The sequence below is a fragment of the Nothobranchius furzeri genome, chromosome 2 (assembly GCF_043380555.1).
Source record: "Nothobranchius furzeri strain GRZ-AD chromosome 2, NfurGRZ-RIMD1, whole genome shotgun sequence".
Taxonomy (NCBI): Eukaryota; Metazoa; Chordata; class Actinopteri; order Cyprinodontiformes; family Nothobranchiidae; genus Nothobranchius; species Nothobranchius furzeri.
In genome coordinates this window covers 74,646,457-74,667,766 of record NC_091742.1, presented here as the reverse complement: position 1 = coordinate 74,667,766, position 21,310 = coordinate 74,646,457, and the positions used below count along the sequence as shown (strand labels likewise).

General features: G+C 41.9%; 2 protein-coding genes and 1 non-coding gene across 5 annotated transcripts; 1 reads left to right on the top strand and 2 right to left on the bottom strand.

Moving 5' to 3' along the window:
- Positions 1–348: 348 nt before the first annotated feature.
- LOC129166207 (small nucleolar RNA U3) lies at positions 349–564 on the bottom strand. The gene has a single exon (XR_008565461.2). It is a non-coding gene; the product is annotated as a small nucleolar RNA U3 (small nucleolar RNA).
- Positions 565–1,719: 1,155 nt separating this feature from the next.
- On the top strand, positions 1,720–5,119 carry trmt10b (tRNA methyltransferase 10B). Of its 3 annotated transcripts, none has more exons than XM_070547946.1 (9): positions 1,720–1,789; positions 1,940–2,079; positions 3,013–3,121; positions 3,202–3,335; positions 3,444–3,596; positions 3,700–3,778; positions 3,984–4,051; positions 4,142–4,265; positions 4,346–5,119. In XM_070547946.1, the coding sequence occupies exons 2-9, from the start codon at positions 1,969–1,971 to the stop codon at positions 4,489–4,491; spliced, it is 924 nt and encodes a 307-aa protein (XP_070404047.1). In that variant the 5' UTR covers positions 1,720–1,789; positions 1,940–1,968; the 3' UTR covers positions 4,492–5,119. The 3 variants fall into 3 exon arrangements, with proteins under 3 accessions (XP_070404047.1, XP_070404049.1, XP_070404048.1); XM_070547948.1 differs by having other exon boundaries at positions 1,724–1,789; positions 1,945–2,079; XM_070547947.1 differs by lacking the exon at positions 1,720–1,789 and having other exon boundaries at positions 1,845–2,079.
- Positions 5,120–17,321: 12,202 nt separating this feature from the next.
- Positions 17,322–20,298, bottom strand: cxcl19 (chemokine (C-X-C motif) ligand 19). Its single transcript, XM_015946441.3, has 3 exons — positions 20,115–20,298; positions 19,168–19,303; positions 17,322–18,023 (listed from the first exon to the last, which is right to left on the bottom strand). The coding sequence occupies exons 1-3, from the start codon at positions 20,281–20,283 to the stop codon at positions 17,894–17,896; spliced, it is 435 nt and encodes a 144-aa protein (XP_015801927.2). The 5' UTR covers positions 20,284–20,298; the 3' UTR covers positions 17,322–17,893.
- Between the last annotated feature and the right edge of the window lie 1,012 nt (positions 20,299–21,310).

The following is a 21,310-nucleotide window of genomic DNA, read 5'->3' as shown; positions in this document are numbered from 1 at the left end:
AAATTTAAATGTAATGAACATTGGAAATACATTGGTCTGTGTGCATTGCATGAATATAATGTACAAGTTTCACGTTTTGAATGGAATTACTGAAATATTTTCAACCTTTTGATGATATTCTGATTTACTGGCCAGCACCTGTAGTTCTGCATTATTTTGGTTATAAATGTACTCTACGCAAAAGAAAATCCGAGGAGCCTCTTGGGAGCAGAAAGAGCCGACTCTTTTTGGTGAGCTGAGCCAAAAGGACTGGATCTCTAAAAAGAGCATGAATTCCCAACACTACATGGCATTCTTTTTCACCCATTACTAGTCACCTGAATTTTCATTTACAATTATAAAGTGAGAACCACTCTGATCATACTCCCTCCCACGCTGTTACCAAGGTAACAGTGAACGGTCATCAAAGAAGAAAGGCATATGAAGTTAATCATTTCCCTTTTTCCGCTTCGCGCTCAAGAGGAAGTATCAACACCTCATCATCGTGGTTGACGAGTCTATTCACTTAAGGAGCACATTTCTCAAGTTAAAAACTATAGAAATGATCCCTGAAAGTATAGTCTTAACCTGTACTCCCTGTTTCTGACGCATAGGTACGAGCGCTCTGCAACGCTCAGTCATGGTGCAGTCACGTGTTTAGCATAAAATGAAAGTCTAACTATAGTAAAGCAAGTCTAAAGTCAAATAAGCAAATAAATTGAATAAACAATGTGAAATACATTATACGTTAAAGTTCTACGCAATTTTGATGTTATAAATTGAGAGTTTTAAAATACTGACATTTGTCAAAAAACAATTTCCAGTCATTTATGTGCCCATCGTGAGACTGATAATAGTTAAGTAACCTATGCATAATTCTTTCTTCAAACATAAAAGTATGAAACAGTAAATTAAGTCACAAAATATTTTTATTTGTAATACCCACAACCCATTTCGGTCTCTGGACCCGACTTTGCGTCTCTGATTGGCTGCTGTGGAATCACGAAGGATGTCTTAGCCTCAAATGCTAGGTATAAAACAGATCAAATTCAACAATTTACGAAAGAAAACGTACACTATTCTGAAAATATGCACATTGACTTTATATTTATGTCATGGTTATACATCTGATGAAGCAATAATGTGCTATTAAATAAAAGAGTGAAATATTTTTATATTAATGTTAAAATAGTTAAAGTCATCGGGTGCGAGGCTTTTCTGTTTCCTACTCAAAAAGGAAAATAAAAGGTTCCTACCTGGAAAATCGTTTCACCCAAAAATATCTTTCACGCTCTTTAAATATTTTTCAAATCTTTGACAATGTGTCTTGTTGGGTGACATATTTTAGGAGAAAAAAGCATAAAGCCGCAGATTTTTTTATGTTACATGAAGAAAAACAAAATGTTGTGTTTGTTATTTTTTCATTCTTTCTTTTGTTTAAAATATCAGTAAAGCTATTTTTAGTGTTCACATTTTTATTACCTGTGTATTCATGTGTAAGCGTTACACAGTTCTTTATTCTGTTTTAAACTCTTGTACATCTTTACAGTGCCCTCTTCTGGTGAAACAATAGAAATGAAACTTTGACATAATCAAAAACAATAACCAGTTGTGGTAAACATTTTAACTGTAACTACAGCATAAAAATAGAAAACGATTAAACTGAACGTGTTACTTATGCAGTAAATAAATTTACGCTAAATACATTCAACCATTACTTCCTTGTTTTACGATGACGTCATTTACACGAGACACACGTTCCAAACTAGGCATGCCCAGAAACTGTAGAAACAGAAAAAGGTTATGTCAGGTATGTTTTTGTTTGTTTCTTTACTTTGTGGGTTTAAAAACATATTTGAAGTATTTTTTAAGCAAAGACGTGAAACAATGCGTATTTCATAAGTCTGTAGAAGTATTTGGACATTTAAAGGACAAAAAAGTGTTTTTTATTATTCTGCAGAGCAGCAGCTGACTTTCATTTGATCAGAAATGTGTGAAACGCAGCGGAGTGGACTTTCAGAGGTGATAGATCTTCTTCATATAGACCTTGAGGATGATGTGGAGGACAAGCGTGCTGGGAGAGAAGATACAGCGTGTTCAGTAGGTATTAGTTTGATTTGTTAGCTGTACCAGCGATCTGCTCAATAAACACAAATATTTCTGTAAATTAAAGCAATCTTACGTGTCTTTGATATTTACACTCTGAAATACTGTTAATAAAATGGTTATTTTCTGACTAGATCTGATCTACAGGCAGAAAATCGCGTTTTTTTCTTGCTGTTGTAAATTGTATTTGATATTTGAACCATATTTATGAATTCTTTCTAATTCAGTGATCAAGATACATAAATTTTAACGACTCCAGAAACGTTTGTTTATCCAAGCTGCTAAATCATTTTCATTTATTTCTAAATGCCCATGGTTGGTTAAATTAAAGCACTGGTTATTGTTTATAAAATACTTTCTTATTTATTTTTACTAATTGGTGCTCAGGGAAATCAATAGTAATTTATTATCAATCTGTTTTCCTAGATTCCTAAATAGTTTTAAGACTTTGTGACGTTATCTGTGCTGTTAAAACCTCAATAGGGTTATTAATTTCTGCTTGATGAACAGAGGAATGTAGTGATGCGCCACCGATATGGAATTTTTGGGGCGTTACCGATAGCCGATTTTAAGATCACTGTTATGGCCGATAACCGATATTTGCCGATACCGATATACTGACATTATTGCTTCTAAAATCAGCAGATTTTGTATAGAATGAAATTTATTAAAGCTGAATTTATGTTATTGTGTACACACAACACAACATTTACGGTTCTGAGATGATTACATTCACTGTTCACATGACTAAACAATTACACATCACCCCCTCACCCTCCGAAACAGGCAAACAAATGGAGACGAGATGGAAAAAATATTGGTTGTTAATATCAGCCCGGTGTTATTTATGGAACCGATACCGATATGTAAAAAATGACTAACATCGGCTGATACAGATATTGATGCTGATATATTGTCCATCCCTAGAGGAATGTTCTGAGGAAGCAGCGGAACTGGGAGAGGCAGCTGGCTGCCAGGAAGAGCAGGAGGAAAGAGGAGAAACGGAGGAGGAGATTCAATCGTCTGCAGGAGTTTGGTAGGAACAAGTGAAAAATCAACTTCTAGGATCATAAATGAAGTCATTTTTGTTTTATTTGCTTTTATTTCTTCATACAGATTCTGACTCAGACCATACTCAACTCTCCAAACGTGTCCAGAAGGCGATCACCAAAGAGCGTCTTGCTGAGTCTCAGTCCACTGGACTCAGGCTGTGTGTCGATCTCAGCATGACTGACTTCATGTCAGACAAGGTGAGAGGCTGCTGATCAACCCTTACACCGTTAGCCCACCTGATTAGAATCATGGTGTGGTGGAAGTTCTGGTTTCCAGTCAGAGATGTTTCTTGTGCTCTGGGTCAGGAGATAAGCCGACTGGCGGGCCAGTTACGACGCCTGTACGGGTCCAATAAGAGGGCGACTCATCCGTTTCGCCTGATCCTGACGGACCTGAGGGAGGACAGTCGCCTCTACAGGGAGTGTGTTCGCATGAATGACGGCTTCCTCAACTACCTGGTGGTTATTGTTCTTTAGATTCTTAAAGAATAGTCTTTTCTTAGTTTTTGATTTTTTTTGTTACTTTACTTAAAACCAGAAATAATATTTTTTTTCCTTTTAGATGGAAATAACAGAACAAAGCTGTTTAGACTTATTCCCCGCAGAAACGGTAGTCTACCTCACCCCAGATGCAGAGGAAGGTTTGTCAGATTTTTTACCTTTTCACTAGGTGTCGTGTTTTTGTCGTTACACATTTTGGCCAACAGAGGGCGCACTATAATCACAATTTACTCAATAGCAATAGAAACTTTGATGAAAGGCTGCAAAAATCCACTAGAAATATTAAAACTATAGAAAATGTTTCTAAGTAAAACATTTCAGACAGTTTCTTGTTATTTTCTTCAGCTTTAGAGACGCTGGACGCTGACAGGGTGTATGTCCTCGGTGGTCTTGTGGATGAAAGCATCCAGAAGGTACTCAGATATTTAGTAACTGAAGAACCAAACATGTCACTCAGTCAGATGTACTGATGATTTTTATTTGGTTTTCTGTCTCCACTGCAGAAGCTGAGTCTGTCCAGAGCCGGAGAGCTAAGCGTCCGCACGGCCAGGCTCCCCATTGACGAGTTCATGGTGAAGAAAAACAACAGCAAGAATTTCCACTCAAAGATTCTTGCAGTGAATCAAGGCAGGAAAAGATCATCACTCACAAGACCTCTTTTGAACTTCTTTTGGTTTTGTTTGTAATTTTTATTTCTGTATCTACAGTGTTTGACATCCTGTTGACTTTCTGTGAGACCAGCAGCTGGACACATGCCCTGCAGGCCTGGTTTCCTGCATCAAAGGGTTACACAATCCCAGCAGGAGATTCTGCACCACTTCCTGCTGCAGCACAGCCTCAGGGCGACGATTAATGATGCGATAAATGTCAACGCTTTTACAGAAATGCATCTGGGAGGACATTAACATTATTTAGGGGGTACAGCATTGACTAAACAGGAATGAGCAGAGTCAGGTTAGAGGGGGAATGTTTAAACACAGATTTGCTGGATTCAAATCCAATGTTTTTGATTTTGTTGTGATTTGTGTTTGATCCGTTCTTGGAGTTACCCTGTTAAGACCTTCAGCTCCACCTGAGATCCTGAATGATGTGGAAATGATTTGTAATATTTGTCCTGATGTTGCAGTAAAGCGTGCCCACATGATGCTGCTGCCACCGCGCTTGGACATTGGGCTCACTGGGGAAACTGCCTATTCTTTAAATGTTGCCGGTGCATTTTCCACAGGATGCATTGAATATTCATCCTTTCTAATCACAACAATAGACCAACGGGTGTGTAAAAAAGTTCATATACTATTAAACTATAAACCCTGATACTTCAATAATTAGCAGCCAGAGTTCTGAGTCAGACGTATGTATTTTCTAATGTCGATGTCAATAGGAAGCCTAAGTCTCCTCCCTTCCGGTCAGCTCACGGGTCCCCGGAAGAACGAATAAATGAATTCAAGTCAATGGGAAACGAATAAATGAATTCAAGTCAATGGGACTAAAAACGCTATTTTCTAATCCGCTTTGCCTCACGTCCTGGATCACACATATGTTGTGCTGCAATTTAAATGAAACTAATCATGGTTGTTTTGACCTGTCACATACTTTGAGATTCACCAGCTTGTAAAAGTTTGTAATTAGCATGACTACAAATTAGATATTGTCACTTTGCACATATGACATCACCACATAATCTTCTCTGTAGCGTAGCTGCTATACCACATGGCCAGGTTTATGGTGGTTCTCTCCTCCCGAAGGAAGGATTTTAAGTTTACTTAGAGCCATTTTCCACTCTGTTATTCTCCATGTCTGGTTAGATGACATCACTTTCATGAAGCACATTTGTAGTCCTGGACTCATTTTCACACAAAACGTAAAATATCGTGTCCCCACCATCCCCCCACACAGATTACAATGTTCAAAACAAACATGTATGATCCTGCTGTGTACACAGGGACTTAATGTAACCCCCCTTTTACACAATAACTACATTTTTTTCCCCCAAAACCCAGAAACGTTCACATCAGGTCAGCTGGTTCTTCTCCAACAAATATTCAGGCATGCTGCAGTATCCAGTTACAGCTGCTGCCACATCTGTATAATCAGCTCTTTGTGTTGCAGTGAAGCTCAGATTGTTTAAAGAAGTTTTTTTTAAACAGATCTGATATAAAAACTCTTCAATAGGAATCAGTAACAAGATGCATCAAGTTTTCCTCTTTAATCAAAACATTTTGATAAGAAAAGGATGTGCACAGATGTGTGGTTGGTACTGCCGTCATTAATTATTTTGTTTACGAATAAAAAATGCTTCAAGCACATTTCAGTTTATTGCAAATGTAAGAAATTCTGCTGTAAAATTCACGATAGAACAATCGTCCAAAGCACCCAGATGGAATATCAGGATTAGTACCTTCATCAGAAACCTGCCAGATCCAGTCCTATGTCTGCTGCCCCCTAGTGGAGGATTGACAGGTGGAAAAGGGCCAGTTTTATTTCTTATATTACTGTAATATTCAGTTTATTGTGTGAAGTCTGAGCCCCTTTATTGTTTCCTTTTTTTCTATTCTTCTGCAAACGTTTACATTTCCAGCTACATCTTTAAAATTAATATTGTGTTTTTCTAAATCTCTCTTCGAATTCCCATAATGGAGAAGATTTGATTTCTGTCCTATACTGTAAAAAATTGTAAGGTTATATTTACTTAGTTAAATCACGCCAACTGGTTCCACTTAACCTAGTCGGGTGAATTTAAAGGGTTCTAAAATAAGGATGCAACGATACCACTTTTCCCCAAACCTATACGGTACTATATCTGCGTACTCACCAATACCGATACTTCTACACAAAAAAATGCAGTGAATTGGAATACAGGTTTTATATTCTTCTCTGCTTTCAACAGGAAAAGACTGTGAGGTAGAAAAACAACAAAATGTATTACAGTTTTCTTCGATTGCTAAAACGCGTTTTGCAAAACTGTACGTTTCTTTCAAAACTGCACACACAAAATCCCAAACATAACACACAAATTCCTAAACCGTGGCTTCCCTTTGCAACAAAACCCTGCCACCACGTATCGTAACATGTTCCCAAAATGGAACACGTGTTTTCATTTGGTAAACACAGCCACATTTTCACATGACACACACATACCATTCAATGCTTAAACACAAGTAGCCTTTGGGTGAACACTACCAAGCATGGAAAGAACACTGAAGAGCAAAACTGAAAACACAATTGTCGAAAGGGAACACAATGAATTCATTCATTCAGACAGTGCCCACTTTTCTCTGAGACAAACAGACAAGCCTCCTCCATGGCTTGAAGCAGTGGGACCTGGCTCTGTGGATTCCTTTCGTACACCTTCCACCTCCAGGCTGAGAAAAACTCCTCAGTGGGATTGAGGAACGGGGAATAAGGTGGAAGGTATAAAATGGAAAACCGTGGGTGGTCCTGAAACCACTCCTACACCTGGGTAGCCTTGTGGAAACTTACTTTTATGCTGCAGTCCCTGATTGCAAATTGCTCGCCAGACCCGAAAGTTTAGAGATTTGAATATTTGTGTGTTGTTGATTGAAGCTTTGAGAATTTATGTGGAAAGTGTGTGTAAACCTGAAAATTGTGTGCTGTTTTTGACAGCAAGGCAATGTGAAATTGACATCAGAGTGTAAAGGAGGAAAATCAGAGTTCTAATATGATAAGGAAATCTTAAGTAGTGATAAATTGAGTCAAGCGATTGGGAACAGAAGTAGAGGTTGTGAAAAATGTGCCTCATTTTTGCTTTTTGAGTTTTAGCAATCGAAAAAAACTGTAATAGAAATGATCACAAAACTAAAATATTAGGTGAACAGAAATGACTAGTTACAGTAAAGCCACTTTTAGGCAGTTGCATTGGTACTGGTTCCTGGTATCGGTTAACTTTTACCGATACCAGTATCTTTCTTAGAGTGTAGTTTTAATCAGCATTTCTCTCCAGAGTTAAACTTCACATGGAAACAGAAAAGCTAAATCAAACATTACTTCATTCCCACAAGAGATCTGCTTTATTTTTCTTTATTCAAATGTCTTAATTGTTGAATACAAGAATGATTTGAGTGTTCCTAATGTTTCTTTTTGATTGATAACATTTTTTTAATAAAAGTGTAAACCTCAGATCACATTTATCTGATTTATAATTTTACTTGTTTTGATTGATATTTTATTCCAACCAGATCTTTTTAATTTACCGTAAATCCTCTAATACAGGCCCGGGCCTGTATTTTACTCAAGCTCATCAAGCTCCAGGCCTTTATTAGAGGCAGGCCTCAATTTCTCTTTGAGCAAAATGAACTAATGGTTCGCTGGAGTTTTTGACAATTAAAATTGCGCCCACATTTTCAAAGTTAAACACATTTCTTTTCACGACGGTAGTTTCTGCTTCAGCCCCCCCCCCCCGCCTCCTGCGCAGCGGCTGCAAACTCACTGATGCTCCTGCAGCCTCTCGGAGTTCCTGCTCCTCTAAACATTAAAATAATTATTTCCTTTTCTGTTCCTCACTTCTGATTATCTTCAATGGTGTCTGTTTGTTGCAACCACCAGGTACAAAAACTAACTTGTTTTTATTTTTGTATTTATTTTTTATTTTTATTTTTCAACCTAATCGGTTGGGTAGATTACAGGCTTGTCTTGAGGACATAAAAAATTGTGGTTTTAAATCAAGACAAGACGGAAGTTCTCATCTTTGGACCAGAAATCCAGAAAAGGAAATTGCTTAGCCAATCGCCTGACCTTAATGGCATTACATTAATCTCCGAGAACAAAGCAAGGAACCTTGGTGTTATCTTTGACCAGGACATGTCATTCAAATCCCAGGTTTCACAAGTTTGTCGGATTTCCTTTTTCCACCTTCGGAATATTGCTAAGATTAGAAGCATACTTTCCAGGAGTGATGCTGAAAAACTAGTTCATGCATTTATTACATCAAGACTGGATTACTGTAATTCATTACTCTCAGGAAGTCCACAGAATGTAGTTAAAAGTCTTCAGCTTGTCCAAAATGCTGCAGCTAGAGTTCTGATGAGAATTAAAAAGAGAGATCATATCTCTCCTGTCTTAGTTTCCCTACATTGGCTACCTGTTACATTCAGAATAGATTTTAAGATCCTTCTTCTCACATATAAAGCTCTTAATAATCAAGGTCCATCATACATCAGTAATCTGATTGTTCCATATGTTCCTAACCGAGCACTTCGCTCTCAGACTGCAGGTCTACTGGTGGTTCCAAGAATATCTAAACTTAGGATGGGAGGCAGATCTTTTAGTTATCAGGCTCCTCTCCTGTGGAACCAGCTCCCAGCTTTAGTCCGTGAGGCAGACACTTTGTCTACTTTTAAGAATAGGCTTAAAACATTTTTATTTGATAGGGCCTATAGTTAAAATCTGATGTTAGCCTAAATCTGGACAAGTGGGGGAGTACAGGGAGGTGGAGTGTACAGTCGGTAAAGACAGCTCTCCCTTGCCCTGCCTCCAATATGCCTCCATCTAAATAGGATAGATTATCCAGAGTTAACTCTGTAGTTATGCTGCTATAGGCTTAGACTGCTGGAGGACACACTGACCGCTTTTCACACTCTACTGCTTTATTCTACAGTCTGCTCTTTAACTGTACTATTTTGTGCAATTTCAGCTGTTAACTTTATTTTCTCTGTAAGTGTTTTTCTGTCACGGTTTGCCTCTGCAGTAACCCATTTGCAGGAATAAAGATCCTTTATCCAGAGTTCAAAAAGATTTAATAAACAAAACTTCCTCCACTGACTGTGGGAACCAAAAACCAAAACCAAACTCAATCCATACATGTACAACTCAGCAAAGACAACTCCACACTGATGACTGGCAGCAGTGGCCTGAAATAGGGTGAGGGGCAATCAAGATGATGTGGTTCAGCTGCAGCACTCCAGGAGGCTCACAGGGAAGGGGAGGATTCCTGAGAGGAGCTGCAGCTGACCTGAACAAAAACAGAGAAAAAGTTAAACACAAGCACAAAAAGGGGCGAATCATAACATAACCCCCCTCACAAAGTCCGGCTCCCAGACGGACGTCTCGGCTGGGTGGGGTGTTCCCGGTGAAACTGATCGATCAGATCACGGCTGAGGATGTGGCGTTCTGGGACCCATTGCCTGTCCGCCGGGCCATAACCCACCCAGTCCACGAGGTATTGGACGCCCCTGCCCACTCTCCTCGAGGCCAAGAGCTTATTTACGCTGTAGACAGGTCCGCCATCCACAATGCGGGGAGCTGGAGGGACCGCAGGTGGCGTCTGCAGGGGACAGAGTCTCTCAGGCTTCAGCTTGCTCACATGGAACACAGGGTGGACTCTCAGTGCCCGAGGGAGCTCCAACCTGACGGCTACTGGGTTGATGACCTTGGTGATGGGGAAGGGTCCGATGAATCGGGGCTGCATCTTCCTGGCACCCCCCTTCAGTGGCAGATCAGCCGAAGAGAGCCAAACCCTGTCACCCACCTTGTACTCCGGAGCAGCAGACCTCCGGCGGTTAGCCACGGAGGTGAACCGTTCCTGGTTCCGAACCAGTCGGGAACGGTACTCAGTCCATGTACGACGGCAGCGCCTCACGAATGCTGCAGGACCGGAGGTGGAAGCCGACCTCTCCTGATGGGGGAAGAGAGGTGGTTGGTACCCGTAGGCAGCCTGGAAGGGGGAGAAGCCAGTAGAATTAACCAGGGTGTTGTGCGAATACTCAGCCCAGGGGAGTTGAGAGGACCAAGTCTGGGGGTTCTTCAGGCACATAGCACGCAGGGTGGTCTCCAGATCCTGGTTAAAGCGCTCTACTTGACCATTTGTCTGAGGGTGGAAACCAGAGCTCAGACTGACCGTTATTCCAAGGAGTCTGCAGAACTCCTTCCAAAAAGCTGCAACAAACTGGGGTCCTCGATCCGAGGTGATGTTCTCCGGAAGTCCGTGCAGCCGAAAAACATGCCGCACCACCACCTCCGCCAGTTGCTGAGCCGATGGCAATCTCTGCAGGGGTATAGCATGCACCATCTTTGAAAACCTGTCCACTACAGTCAGGATCACAGTCTTACCCTTAGAGTTGGGTAGTCCAGTGATGAAGTCCATTGCAATGTGGGACCAAGGTCTGGAGGGAACAGGTAGAGGTTGCAGGAGTCCAGCCGGAGGAGTTCTGGGTGACTTGACGCTGGCACACACTGGGCAAGAGGAGACAAAAGCTCGAACGTCAGACGACACCGTAGGCCACCAGAACCGCTGCGCTACCAGGAAGGCAGTCCTGGTTACCCCAGGATGGCAGGCCAGGCGTGATGAATGCCCCCATTTCAACACCGCCGGGCGAAAACCTGGGGGAACAAACAAACAGTGCGGGGGGCATCCAGACGGAATGGTAGTGGGGTCTCGGACTGCAGCATTGATTCTGCGCTCCAAGGACCAACGAGAGACCCCAAGGACCAAGTTGGGCGGCACGATGAACGTGGACTCTGACTCCAAAGCCTCACCTTCCTGCTGGTACTGGCGGGACAGGGCATCAGGTTTAATGTTCTTACTGCCCGGACGGAAGGAGAGGTTGAAGTTAAACCTGTCAAAAAACAGAGCCCACCGTGCTTGGCGGGGGTTAAGGCGCTTGGCAGTCCGTACATACTCCAAGTTCTTATGGTCGGTCCACACCAAAAACGGCTGCTCAGCACCCTCCAACCAGTGGCGCCATTCTTCGAGTGCTAGCTTAACAGCTAGCAACTCTCTGTTCCCTATGTCGTAATTTCTCTCTGCAGGAGTGAGCTTGCAGGAGAAATACGCGCAGGGATGTACTTTATTATCAGACGCTCTCTGTGACAGCACAGCACCCACCCCTGACTCAGACGCATCAACCTCCACAATGAATTGCTTGGAGGTGTCAGGCTGGGTCAGGATAGGGGCCGCAGAGAACCGTCTTTTGAGCTCGGCAAAGGCCATGTCGGCAGCAGTGTCCCAGACAAAACGTACCTTAGCCGAGGTGAGTCTGTGGAGGGGTGCAGCCACGCCACTGAAACCTCTGATGAAGCGCCTGTAGAAGTTGGCGAACCCCAGGAAGCGTTGAAGCTGCTTCCGACCAGTAGGTGTAGGCCACTCGAGAACCGCTTTGACCTTGTCACTGTCCATCTGTACCTCTCCAGGCGTGATCACATGCCCCAAGAACTTAGTCTTGGTGGTGTGAAACTCACACTTTTCAGCCTTACAGAAAAGCTGGTTCTCAAGTAGGCGCTGCAGAACGGCCCTGACGTGCTGCACATGTGTTTTACGGTCTGGGGAGAAAATTAAAATGTCATCCAGATAGACGTACACAAATCTGTTAATCATGTCCTTCAACACATCATTAATAAAACACTGAAACACAGCTGGTGCGTTTGTCAGTCCAAAAGGCATCACCAGGTATTCAAAATGGCCGCACGGGGTGTTGAAGGCAGTTTTCCACTCATCCCCCTCCCGTATGCGCACCAGATGATAAGCGTTCCGTAGATCCAGCTTAGTGAACACCCGAGCCCCTCTAATCTGGTCAAAGGCAGACTGCAAGAGAGGCAGGGGGTAAGTGTTACGAACCGTGACGCTATTCAGACCCCTGTAGTCAATACACGGCCGTAAACCCCCATCCTTCTTGCCCACAAAGAAAAACCCTGCCCCCGCAGGTGATGAGGATGGCCGAATAATGCCTGCCTGTAAGCCCTCCTGAATGTATTCCTCCATGGCTGTTGTCTCAGGGATGGACAGAGGATAGAGACGGCCTTTAGGAGGTTGAGCACCAGGAAGGAGGTCCACAGCACAGTCGTAAGGACGGTGAGGGGGCAGGTTCTTAGCACGAACCTTACTGAACACCGCAGCCAAGTCTGTATATTCGGGGGGAACATTACTGATGTCAGGTGGTTCCAAGGGAGGCTGGCTAGAAACAGGGCGAACAGGAGCAGCAGACAAACAGTTCAATAAACAAAAAGGACTCCACGTCAACACGCGGCCAGAAACCCAGTCAATATGGGGACAGTGTTTGCTTAGCCAGGGGTAACCCAGGATCACAGGAGGCACTAAAGAGTCAACCACAAAAAAACACATCCGCTCTGTGTGGTTCCCAGAGACCGTCACAGTGACAGGAACAGTGCGTGCAGTCACCTTGTGGATAAGGGAACCGTTTACAGCATGGATGGGCAATGCAGGAAACACCTCCTCGACTGGAATCAAAAGTTCGCTTACCACTGCCTGGGACATCAGATCCCCATCAGAGCCGGAGTCAATAAGGGTGTCATATTCACCGTGTTTCGTCCCATATGTCAACCGCACACTGGTGGGCGGTCGTGAGGGCGGAGAAAAGGATGACACCCGACCCGCTAGCTGCATGGGCTCCGAGGGCGGGGCGTCACTGCCCAGGTGAGAAACACTCACAGCAATCGGGTGAGGACGAGGTGAAGAAGTCAGTGGGCGGAGCTCATCATGAAGGCGCTCCATCCTCCGCCGATCGATGCGTACAGCCAGATCGATAAGATCCTCCAGCTCCTCAGGAACCTCCCTCGCGGCTAGCTCGTCCTTGAGCTCGCTGGAGAGCCCCTGAAGGAAGACGTCGACCAGTGCATCATCAGGCCAGCGGGAGCTTGCCGCCAGCGTCCGGAACTGTACTGCATAGGACGCCACGCTGTCGTCTCCTTGTTTGAGCCGGAGCAGCTCAGAAGCAGCCGCGCGGTGCGGTGTTGAGGGATCAAACACCACGAGGAGTTGAGTGGAAAAGGCCCGGAAGGAACGAACCACCTCCGCTCCACGATCCCACTCAGCCAGCCCCCACCTCTTGGCTCTGCCCGTCAGGAAACTCAAGGCAAAAGCCACCTTGCTCTGCTCCGAGGGGAAATCGCTTGGATTAAAGTCAAAATGGAGCCGGCAGGAGGTGAGGAATGGTCGACAATCCTCTGCGGTACCAGAAAAAGTTTCAGGACGACCCAAACGAACCTGTCGAGGGGGAGCAGGCGCTTGCTCCAGTCTGGCTACACGTCCATGCAACTGCTGCAACCCTGACATGCAGCTGCGGAGCTCCTGGGTCAGAACAGGAAGGCTGGCTTCTCCTGCAGCACCCTCACCAGAGGCAGGTAAGGAAGGGTCTTGTCTCTGGGTTCTTCCTGCTGGGTCAGACATCTTGGTGGAGTTGTAATGTCACGGTTTGCCTCTGCAGTAACCCATTTGCAGGAATAAAGATCCTTTATCCAGAGTTCAAAAAGATTTAATAAACAAAACTTCCTCCACTGACTGTGGGAACCAAAAACCAAAACCAAACTCAATCCATACATGTACAACTCAGCAAAGACAACTCCACACTGATGACTGGCAGCAGTGGCCTGAAATAGGGTGAGGGGCAATCAAGATGATGTGGTTCAGCTGCAGCACTCCAGGAGGCTCACAGGGAAGGGGAGGATTCCTGAGAGGAGCTGCAGCTGACCTGAACAAAAACAGAGAAAAAGTTAAACACAAGCACAAAAAGGGGCGAATCATAACATTTTCTCCCCAGAAGAAGCTACAATGACGTTCTGCTGAGCTGTGGTGGCCTCATGGAGGGGGCCATCGACTAGCACACTGCTGCTAACCACTAATACATTCTCTCTCTCCTGATAATAACTTTTTGTTTTCATTAACTTTTGATGTGCTAATACTAGTTTATCCATTTAATTATAGATCCACTAGGATAAATACAATAAAGTTTATCTTTCACCAAATACAATATTTACTAAGACATCACAATATAACTATAGACACATTACTTGTCTTTGTGTGTGTGTGTGTGTGTGTGTGTGTGTGTGTGTGTGTGTGTGTGTGTCTGCCTGCTGTGTCTTCTTGAACCCCAGTGAGTCATGGAGGATGGCTGCTTATACTGAGCCAGGATTCTATGGAGGTTTCTTCCTGTTAAAAGGGAGTTTTCCTCTCCACTGTCGCTGCATGCTTGCTTAGTATGAGGATTGCTGTATAATCACTGACACTAGTCAGTGACTTGATGCAATTTGCTGGGTTCCTCATATAGGAAACATTATTTCTGATTGGCTTAATGAACTGACCTGGATTGGAATGCTTATTATGTGAAGTGCCTTGAGATGACTCTTGTCGTGATTTGGCGCTATATAAATAAACTTGAATTGAAATTGAATTGAATTTGACTATTTTTCTGTCCTGTCTGTTTATTATCTTCCTGCATCTCCTCTCAATCCTAAAGAAAAACTGCTACCTGGGTTCATATATATTCACCTTATGAGTTACCTTTGAACTGCAGTTCTAAAAGATCTACCGACCGCAAAAACAGCGGAGTGCTCGCCGGCCACATCAGGACAAAACAGGTGATGCGCCCCGATCCACAGCAGCGAAACGCATCAGGCACAAATAAAAGAATAAAAGACAGAAAATATAAAAGGAAATGAGCCGACATGAACGATCGCGTGTTAAATTAGTTTTTGAGGTGGCGACACCTGATTTGATAATGTTACTGTGGCCGTGCTCAGGACGCAGATGCCTGGAGCGCGTCAACAATCAGAGCTTTGCATGCCTAAGCTGGTTAAGGTTAGGATGGGGGTGAGGGGAAGGTTAAATTGCAAGAGGGTAAACGTCACAATTTGGTTAAATGTCTGTTTTACGGCGGGTGTCAGTGCCGACGCTCTGGCACAGCGCGTTTCCTCCTGACGTGCAGGAGCTTTTCACCTGCTGACAGCAGGCTGCTGTCTTTTCCGTGGACTGCATCTTGCCGGTCATTATCACGTGACAGCGACTAGTCGATGACAGGCAAAAAAGTCACTATAGAGCGGTGAAGTCGACTAGTGAATAGTTTATACAACCCCTGCTGCTCCCCAGAGAGTTCTGCAGCATAATCAGCACGTTCTCTTTGAACTTCATATAAAATTTTCGTCTCCGCACGGTTAAAATTACCCTCGCGGTCTATCACTGGCAAATCAAAAGTGAGACTGATGACACAACCGCCCCCCTGTGGTACTTGCTTGTTACCACATTCCACCCGGCCACAATAAAAAACCGTCCATTATTCACCTCCGCCGACTCCGACACCGGCCAAAGTGTGATATCCGGCCTTTAATTGAATACAGGCTAATATTAGAGGATTTACGGTATGCCAGTTGATGTTATGATGCAATAAAACAAAATACCATTTGATATTCTGGGAGGAAGTTGAACTTCTCATAACTCAACTTTTTTGTCACATTTGGATGTTAAACGTGTTCTCAGTGAGATAAGATCTAAAACAACGCTTCTCTGGTTTCATGTATTATTAAAGAAAAACTTTTGTAATTAACTCAGGAGGAGAGCTCACATGGTCGGCCTTCTTTGACTTTTTCATCTGAAATGAAATCCTGCTCTGAGCTCTTGTTTCCTGCAGCAGTGTGACAAAGGTGACTCTGCTATGTTTTCCGTTCTTGCACAACATGTTTCTCTTGTGAACTGAGACTTTGACAAGTGACAGTCAGAAAGGATTTTAGCATCTATATGAGTACAAATTATTTCCAGAAAACGCTCAATGTGTGAAAAATTAAAGAAAACAAAGATAAGTCATGAAAAAATCAATTTTGTTACATCACACACTAAATGTATATTACTCTTTACGTGCACCTAAACTAGGTTTAGTGGAATCAGTTGCCGAAACTTGGTTAAGTAAATTTAATGGTTTATTTTTACAGTGCACCAAGAAAATAAGGATTTTGTTGCATTTTTTATTCAATCAGTGCATTATGGGTTATAATATGATTTAAATGAATATAAAACCATCATATTATTGAGATAATAATAAGTTATGTTAAAAATGAACACATTTAAAAAATAATTTTAGTACAGTAGATATTTTTACCTGTATTCATGCTTCAATGAGATATAGGAAAGTGTGATCTCTCTGTTAGTTAAAGGGTAAATTAATTTTCATTCATTCATCCCTTTGAGATTTTTTAAAAATCTGATTATTATTATTTTTTTACTATATTATTAAATTAAATAAAAACTGGAAGTTGATCTAACTGAACTTTCACTTTTGGTGATATCCAGGTGAAACTCAAAAAATTAGAATAAGGAGCTAAATTTTATTTATGTCAACAATTTAATTAAACGGTGAAACTAATCTATGATAGAGACTCTTTCCATGTAAATCCAGATATTTCAGCCTTTATTTGTTATGATTGTGATGATTATAACTTACAGCTTATCAAGATCTGAGACACTTATAATATTGTTATTCTAGACCCAAAGTGTCACACTTTAATCAGATAATGAATCCAGAACACCTGCAAAGGGTTCCTGAGCCTTTAGATGGTTTCTCAGTCTAAGATGGATTCCTGACATAAACAGACTTTTACACCATATTCTAATTTTTTATAGTTTTACCTATAAATGGTATTAACCCTCCCACTGTCCTAATGGTTGTGACCCCGCAAGGAAAGCTGACCATTGAGCAGAATTGATGGTTTATCCCTTGAGGTCCATGTGGCAGGGGTGAGGTGGTGCTCACTCCTGCCACATGGACACCCATTAGGACAGTGGGAAGGTTTAGGATGTAAAAATGGAGTTCTCTCTCACCCAAGATGTTAGCGGTTATGGGATAGACCTGGAAGCTTTGTGGACTTGGAACAATCCCAACGTTCCTTTTTGGGTTTCTCTATTGCAACCAGTGAACGCTGTGGAAATCTGCCACCACCAGAGATTAATGCTGTTCACATATTTATTACTCGTGCAAACACATCAGATCAAACGTTCTTACCACTGGTGTAGAAGCTTTAACTCAATGCCATCTACATCCGAAGAAGTCAGGCACATAATCACATATTTAACATTTATGTAAACTTTATTAAAATCTTCATGCTACATTTAATCTTTTTCCCTCTAAACAACTCCCAATGTGTTTTATTTTTATAAAACTGTATGAAAGAAGAATAAAATGTTTTAGCAATAATTAAAACCCCACCGTGTTACATATAACAAAGCTACATGCTTGCTTTATGATATATACACGTGCATGTTTTAGTAAATCAGAGTTTTAAACACTTTTATTTTACATTCACTCATCTTTTTCTGCCACGTTATTTTGCACAGATCCCGTAAAAACACAACTGATCAAGCAAAGTGTAAGAAATAATCACTAGAAAAACAGTAGAAGTACAGTCTGAACAGACATGAATGTTAAAATAACAGGAAGTTAGTTGCACATCAGTGCGTTTGGATATAAAGTGGCTCATAGTTGCAGATCTCCTGCTTATGTTTGCAGGTCCGTTTGGGTCCATCAGGCCCGTTTCTCAGCAGCAGCAGCTTTCTTCTTCTGCAGCTGCTTCTCCAGGACAAACTGGACCAGCTTCTTCACCCAGGGGGACTCGGGGTTGAGACAGACGTCCGCCCCGCTCGTCAGGCTGGCTCTAAGGTTAAAAACAGAGACAATCAGCAGGCTGCAACTCGCATCCTCGCCCACGCCTGACGTTTTTGACTTGGCATGGTGAGAGTTTCTTTGACGACATTCCTGGATTTCTGCTTGTCACGTGGCCCCGCCCACACAGAACTGATTGGAACTGAGATTACTGAGAGTACCGGTAGGTGCTGGTTTTCCATCGGAAATGTTGCGAAAGATTCAAAGTTTGGATTGTTTCTCAGCAGACGTTTTTATTTAGTTTTTCATGTAAAATGTCAGAAATCTAGCAGATAATTATCAGTTGTGTTGTGTTAGGACGTTGGTTATAACGCAATAAATTTAAACAATGCTGAATAAATACTAATCTGTGTAATATTAAAGAGAATCAACTAAAGTAAAAAAAAGCATGGTTTAATATAAGGATTTTAATATAATTATAAATAATTGATTTGATTTCACAATTTCAAGAAATAAATGAATATTCAGCTTCTCAATTGTCATTTCTGCTCATGTAGGATTTTTACAAGGTCACACAGGACAGTTTATATGAAAGATTAATTCATTAATAAAGAAATTCATTATAGAAATCATTAAAACGTCATTAAGAAAAGAGAAAACATTTAATACTAACTAGTTGAGGCAGAAATCAAAATGATAAAGAATTGATAAGAAATCAGAGGAATTAAATTAAATCCATTTAGGACCTTCCCCCAATAAATAAATACAAATTCAGATAATTGTTCTCCACAGTTTGAAAATTCTTTACAATAAGATAAAAGGCTAAGATGAAGTGTAATATTAGGTAATAAAAATGAATATACAAAATAAATATAAATAAAATAAGAATAGATAGTTAAGATGAACATGAATAAATTACATTATTTTTTTCTGTAGAAGACAAAAGTTTGTTGTAATGTATAAATGCTGTTTATTTCTATATTTACAATGATACACTGACTTTATCGGCATATATTCGTTAAATGAGTGAATACATTTTTTGAACTCAGACACTTTTTATGGTGCTTAGACATAAATATTATCATTTAAAAACACTAATTATAGAGTTAAATATTATTATCCAAGTGACTTCTTGGGTGAATTAAAGTCATCCAGACAGCGAGACCTGGTTGAACAAATCTGAGAATTTCACTCACATGACTTCGGTTTCGGTGCAGTGGGGGCCCTCTGGGACCAGCTTGATGCTTTTCAGGCTTTGCGGGGGGATCATCCTCGACTCAAACTGGAGGCACCGACAGTGTGTGTTGAAATCTCTGTTGATTGGTGGCATTCCTGTCATGAACACACATGAGGGCTTAATTTCTGAGCTTTTATAGATTGTTAATGAGCATAAATGGACAGATTAAAACATGTAAGTCCCAAACGAGGAGGAATAAATTGTGTTGCTGTTTGTTTGAGAACTAACTCATAAATCAGATTCTGACATCTCCGTCTCGCCTCGCTCAGCGTGTTTCATCACGTCCAACAATTATTTTACTGTTCACTCAAAGCTAATTGTGAAGCGTTCGAGCTTGGGAGGTTCTAGACTAATATTAGAGGGGCCCAGGCGGGGGGCCAGCTGCTCTGTTAGAGAGGCACGTTTGCAGGAAAACATCATAAACATGCCTTTGAGTAGTTCAACTCTTACTGAGTAATTACAACAGCATAATAACAGTCATTCAGTTACAGGTATAGATAAAACAGGTTTAGATATAATTATATAAAAAAGCACTTGGGGGGTCCAATCCTGCTGTCTGGGTGGCACTGGCCCCTGCTGGACCCCTGCTAGAACCACCCTTGCATTCACAGATCTTAATAAATGCAAAAGAAACTCATGGATCCCTGTTCTAAGTGCTTATTATAGGATGTGATTCCTTTGCAACACATTTATGCCACATTTTCTCAAGTCTTTAGTGTTTCTAGAGTTCAAGACAGGATTTTCTTTGATTTTAGCTTCATACAAAATATGTCTAAGTATCTTAAACTCGTTTGAGTGTTCATCCAGATATGCACAGTTTACAGAGGAAATTCCTGCTTCTCTCCTGCAAATACAACAAAATGTTCCTATTCTGGGAGCAAGAGTCAATATTCCTGCAGCTCTTACCGTGAACGAGCACAGTCAGGGTTCCAAGTGCGAGCAGGACGCAGAGCTTCATCTTGATCTGTTGAGTGGCTGGTTGGGTTCTGGAGCAAAGTCTGTTAAAACAGCTGCTGCAAGTGGAGATGTGTCGATGCTCGGGTGTCTTCATATATTTATACCCAACAGCAATCATGTGCTTTCCAGTTATTGCCATAGCTTTTTGGGGTAGGGAGGGGAATAAAGAAAAACAATAAAATGTGGTTTCACTTTGGTACGTTCACATGTGCAGCAGAAGGCAGTCATGAGACGGAGGGTTCAGGGAACGACTAGAGGCCCAGCCGAGGTTAAGACATAACGTGCCTGTGGTCGGACAGTAGATTTGTCTCATGCGTGTTTATGAGCCCCCCCCCCATCCTACTGATACCTACAGGAGGAAAATGATGATGTGATCATCAGATGTAGGTTTATTTACATGTGGTACAAAATGACCATGGGTACATTTGTTTTTATTGAAAATTTTTGTTTTTCTTCTGATCACAGACATGCAAAATTATGCATTCATCTTTAGAAGCTGGTATAGGTAATTTGTGTGTTTTGCAGAGACAAGTGACGTATTTTTTCTTTGTGGTGATGTTTTAAAAGTTCGGTGGATAATACATCAATCAAATCGAGTATCGGATCACGTACAGGGTTGTGTCTGTTCAACGTTTCAGCAGAAAAAGGACTTTAACAAATTTTGGTCCAGATCCTAAATTCTTTCTGCAAAACTGATAAATATCCTTTAAAATGAGCAATAATCCTTTCCAGATTCACTCTCCTTCCAAAAGCAACACCATGGTTGATTTTTGCGTCCAAGGAGTAACAAGATGCAGTCAGACCACATTTATTCAATCTGAACCATAGACTGTACATACTGGACAAACGGATTCCATTGGCTTCAATAACACGTTTGTTGTCTATAATGGGAGGTGGCCACCACCGCCATTTTGACCGTGTCACAGGTTCCGTCCAGCCCAGACAATTCCATAAAAGGGAAGAGAGGAGGAGCTGAGGGTGGGGCTGTAAGGCTGGGCTCGAGTGACGACACCCAGGCGAACTAGCTACGAGCTAACCTGAAGCTAACCCTGGCTAACCCAAAGCTAAAGCGGAGGTGGGAGCCGAGCTAACGGATGTAGCCACCTAGCTTCAACCCAACCGGAGCTAACTGGAACACCCATCGA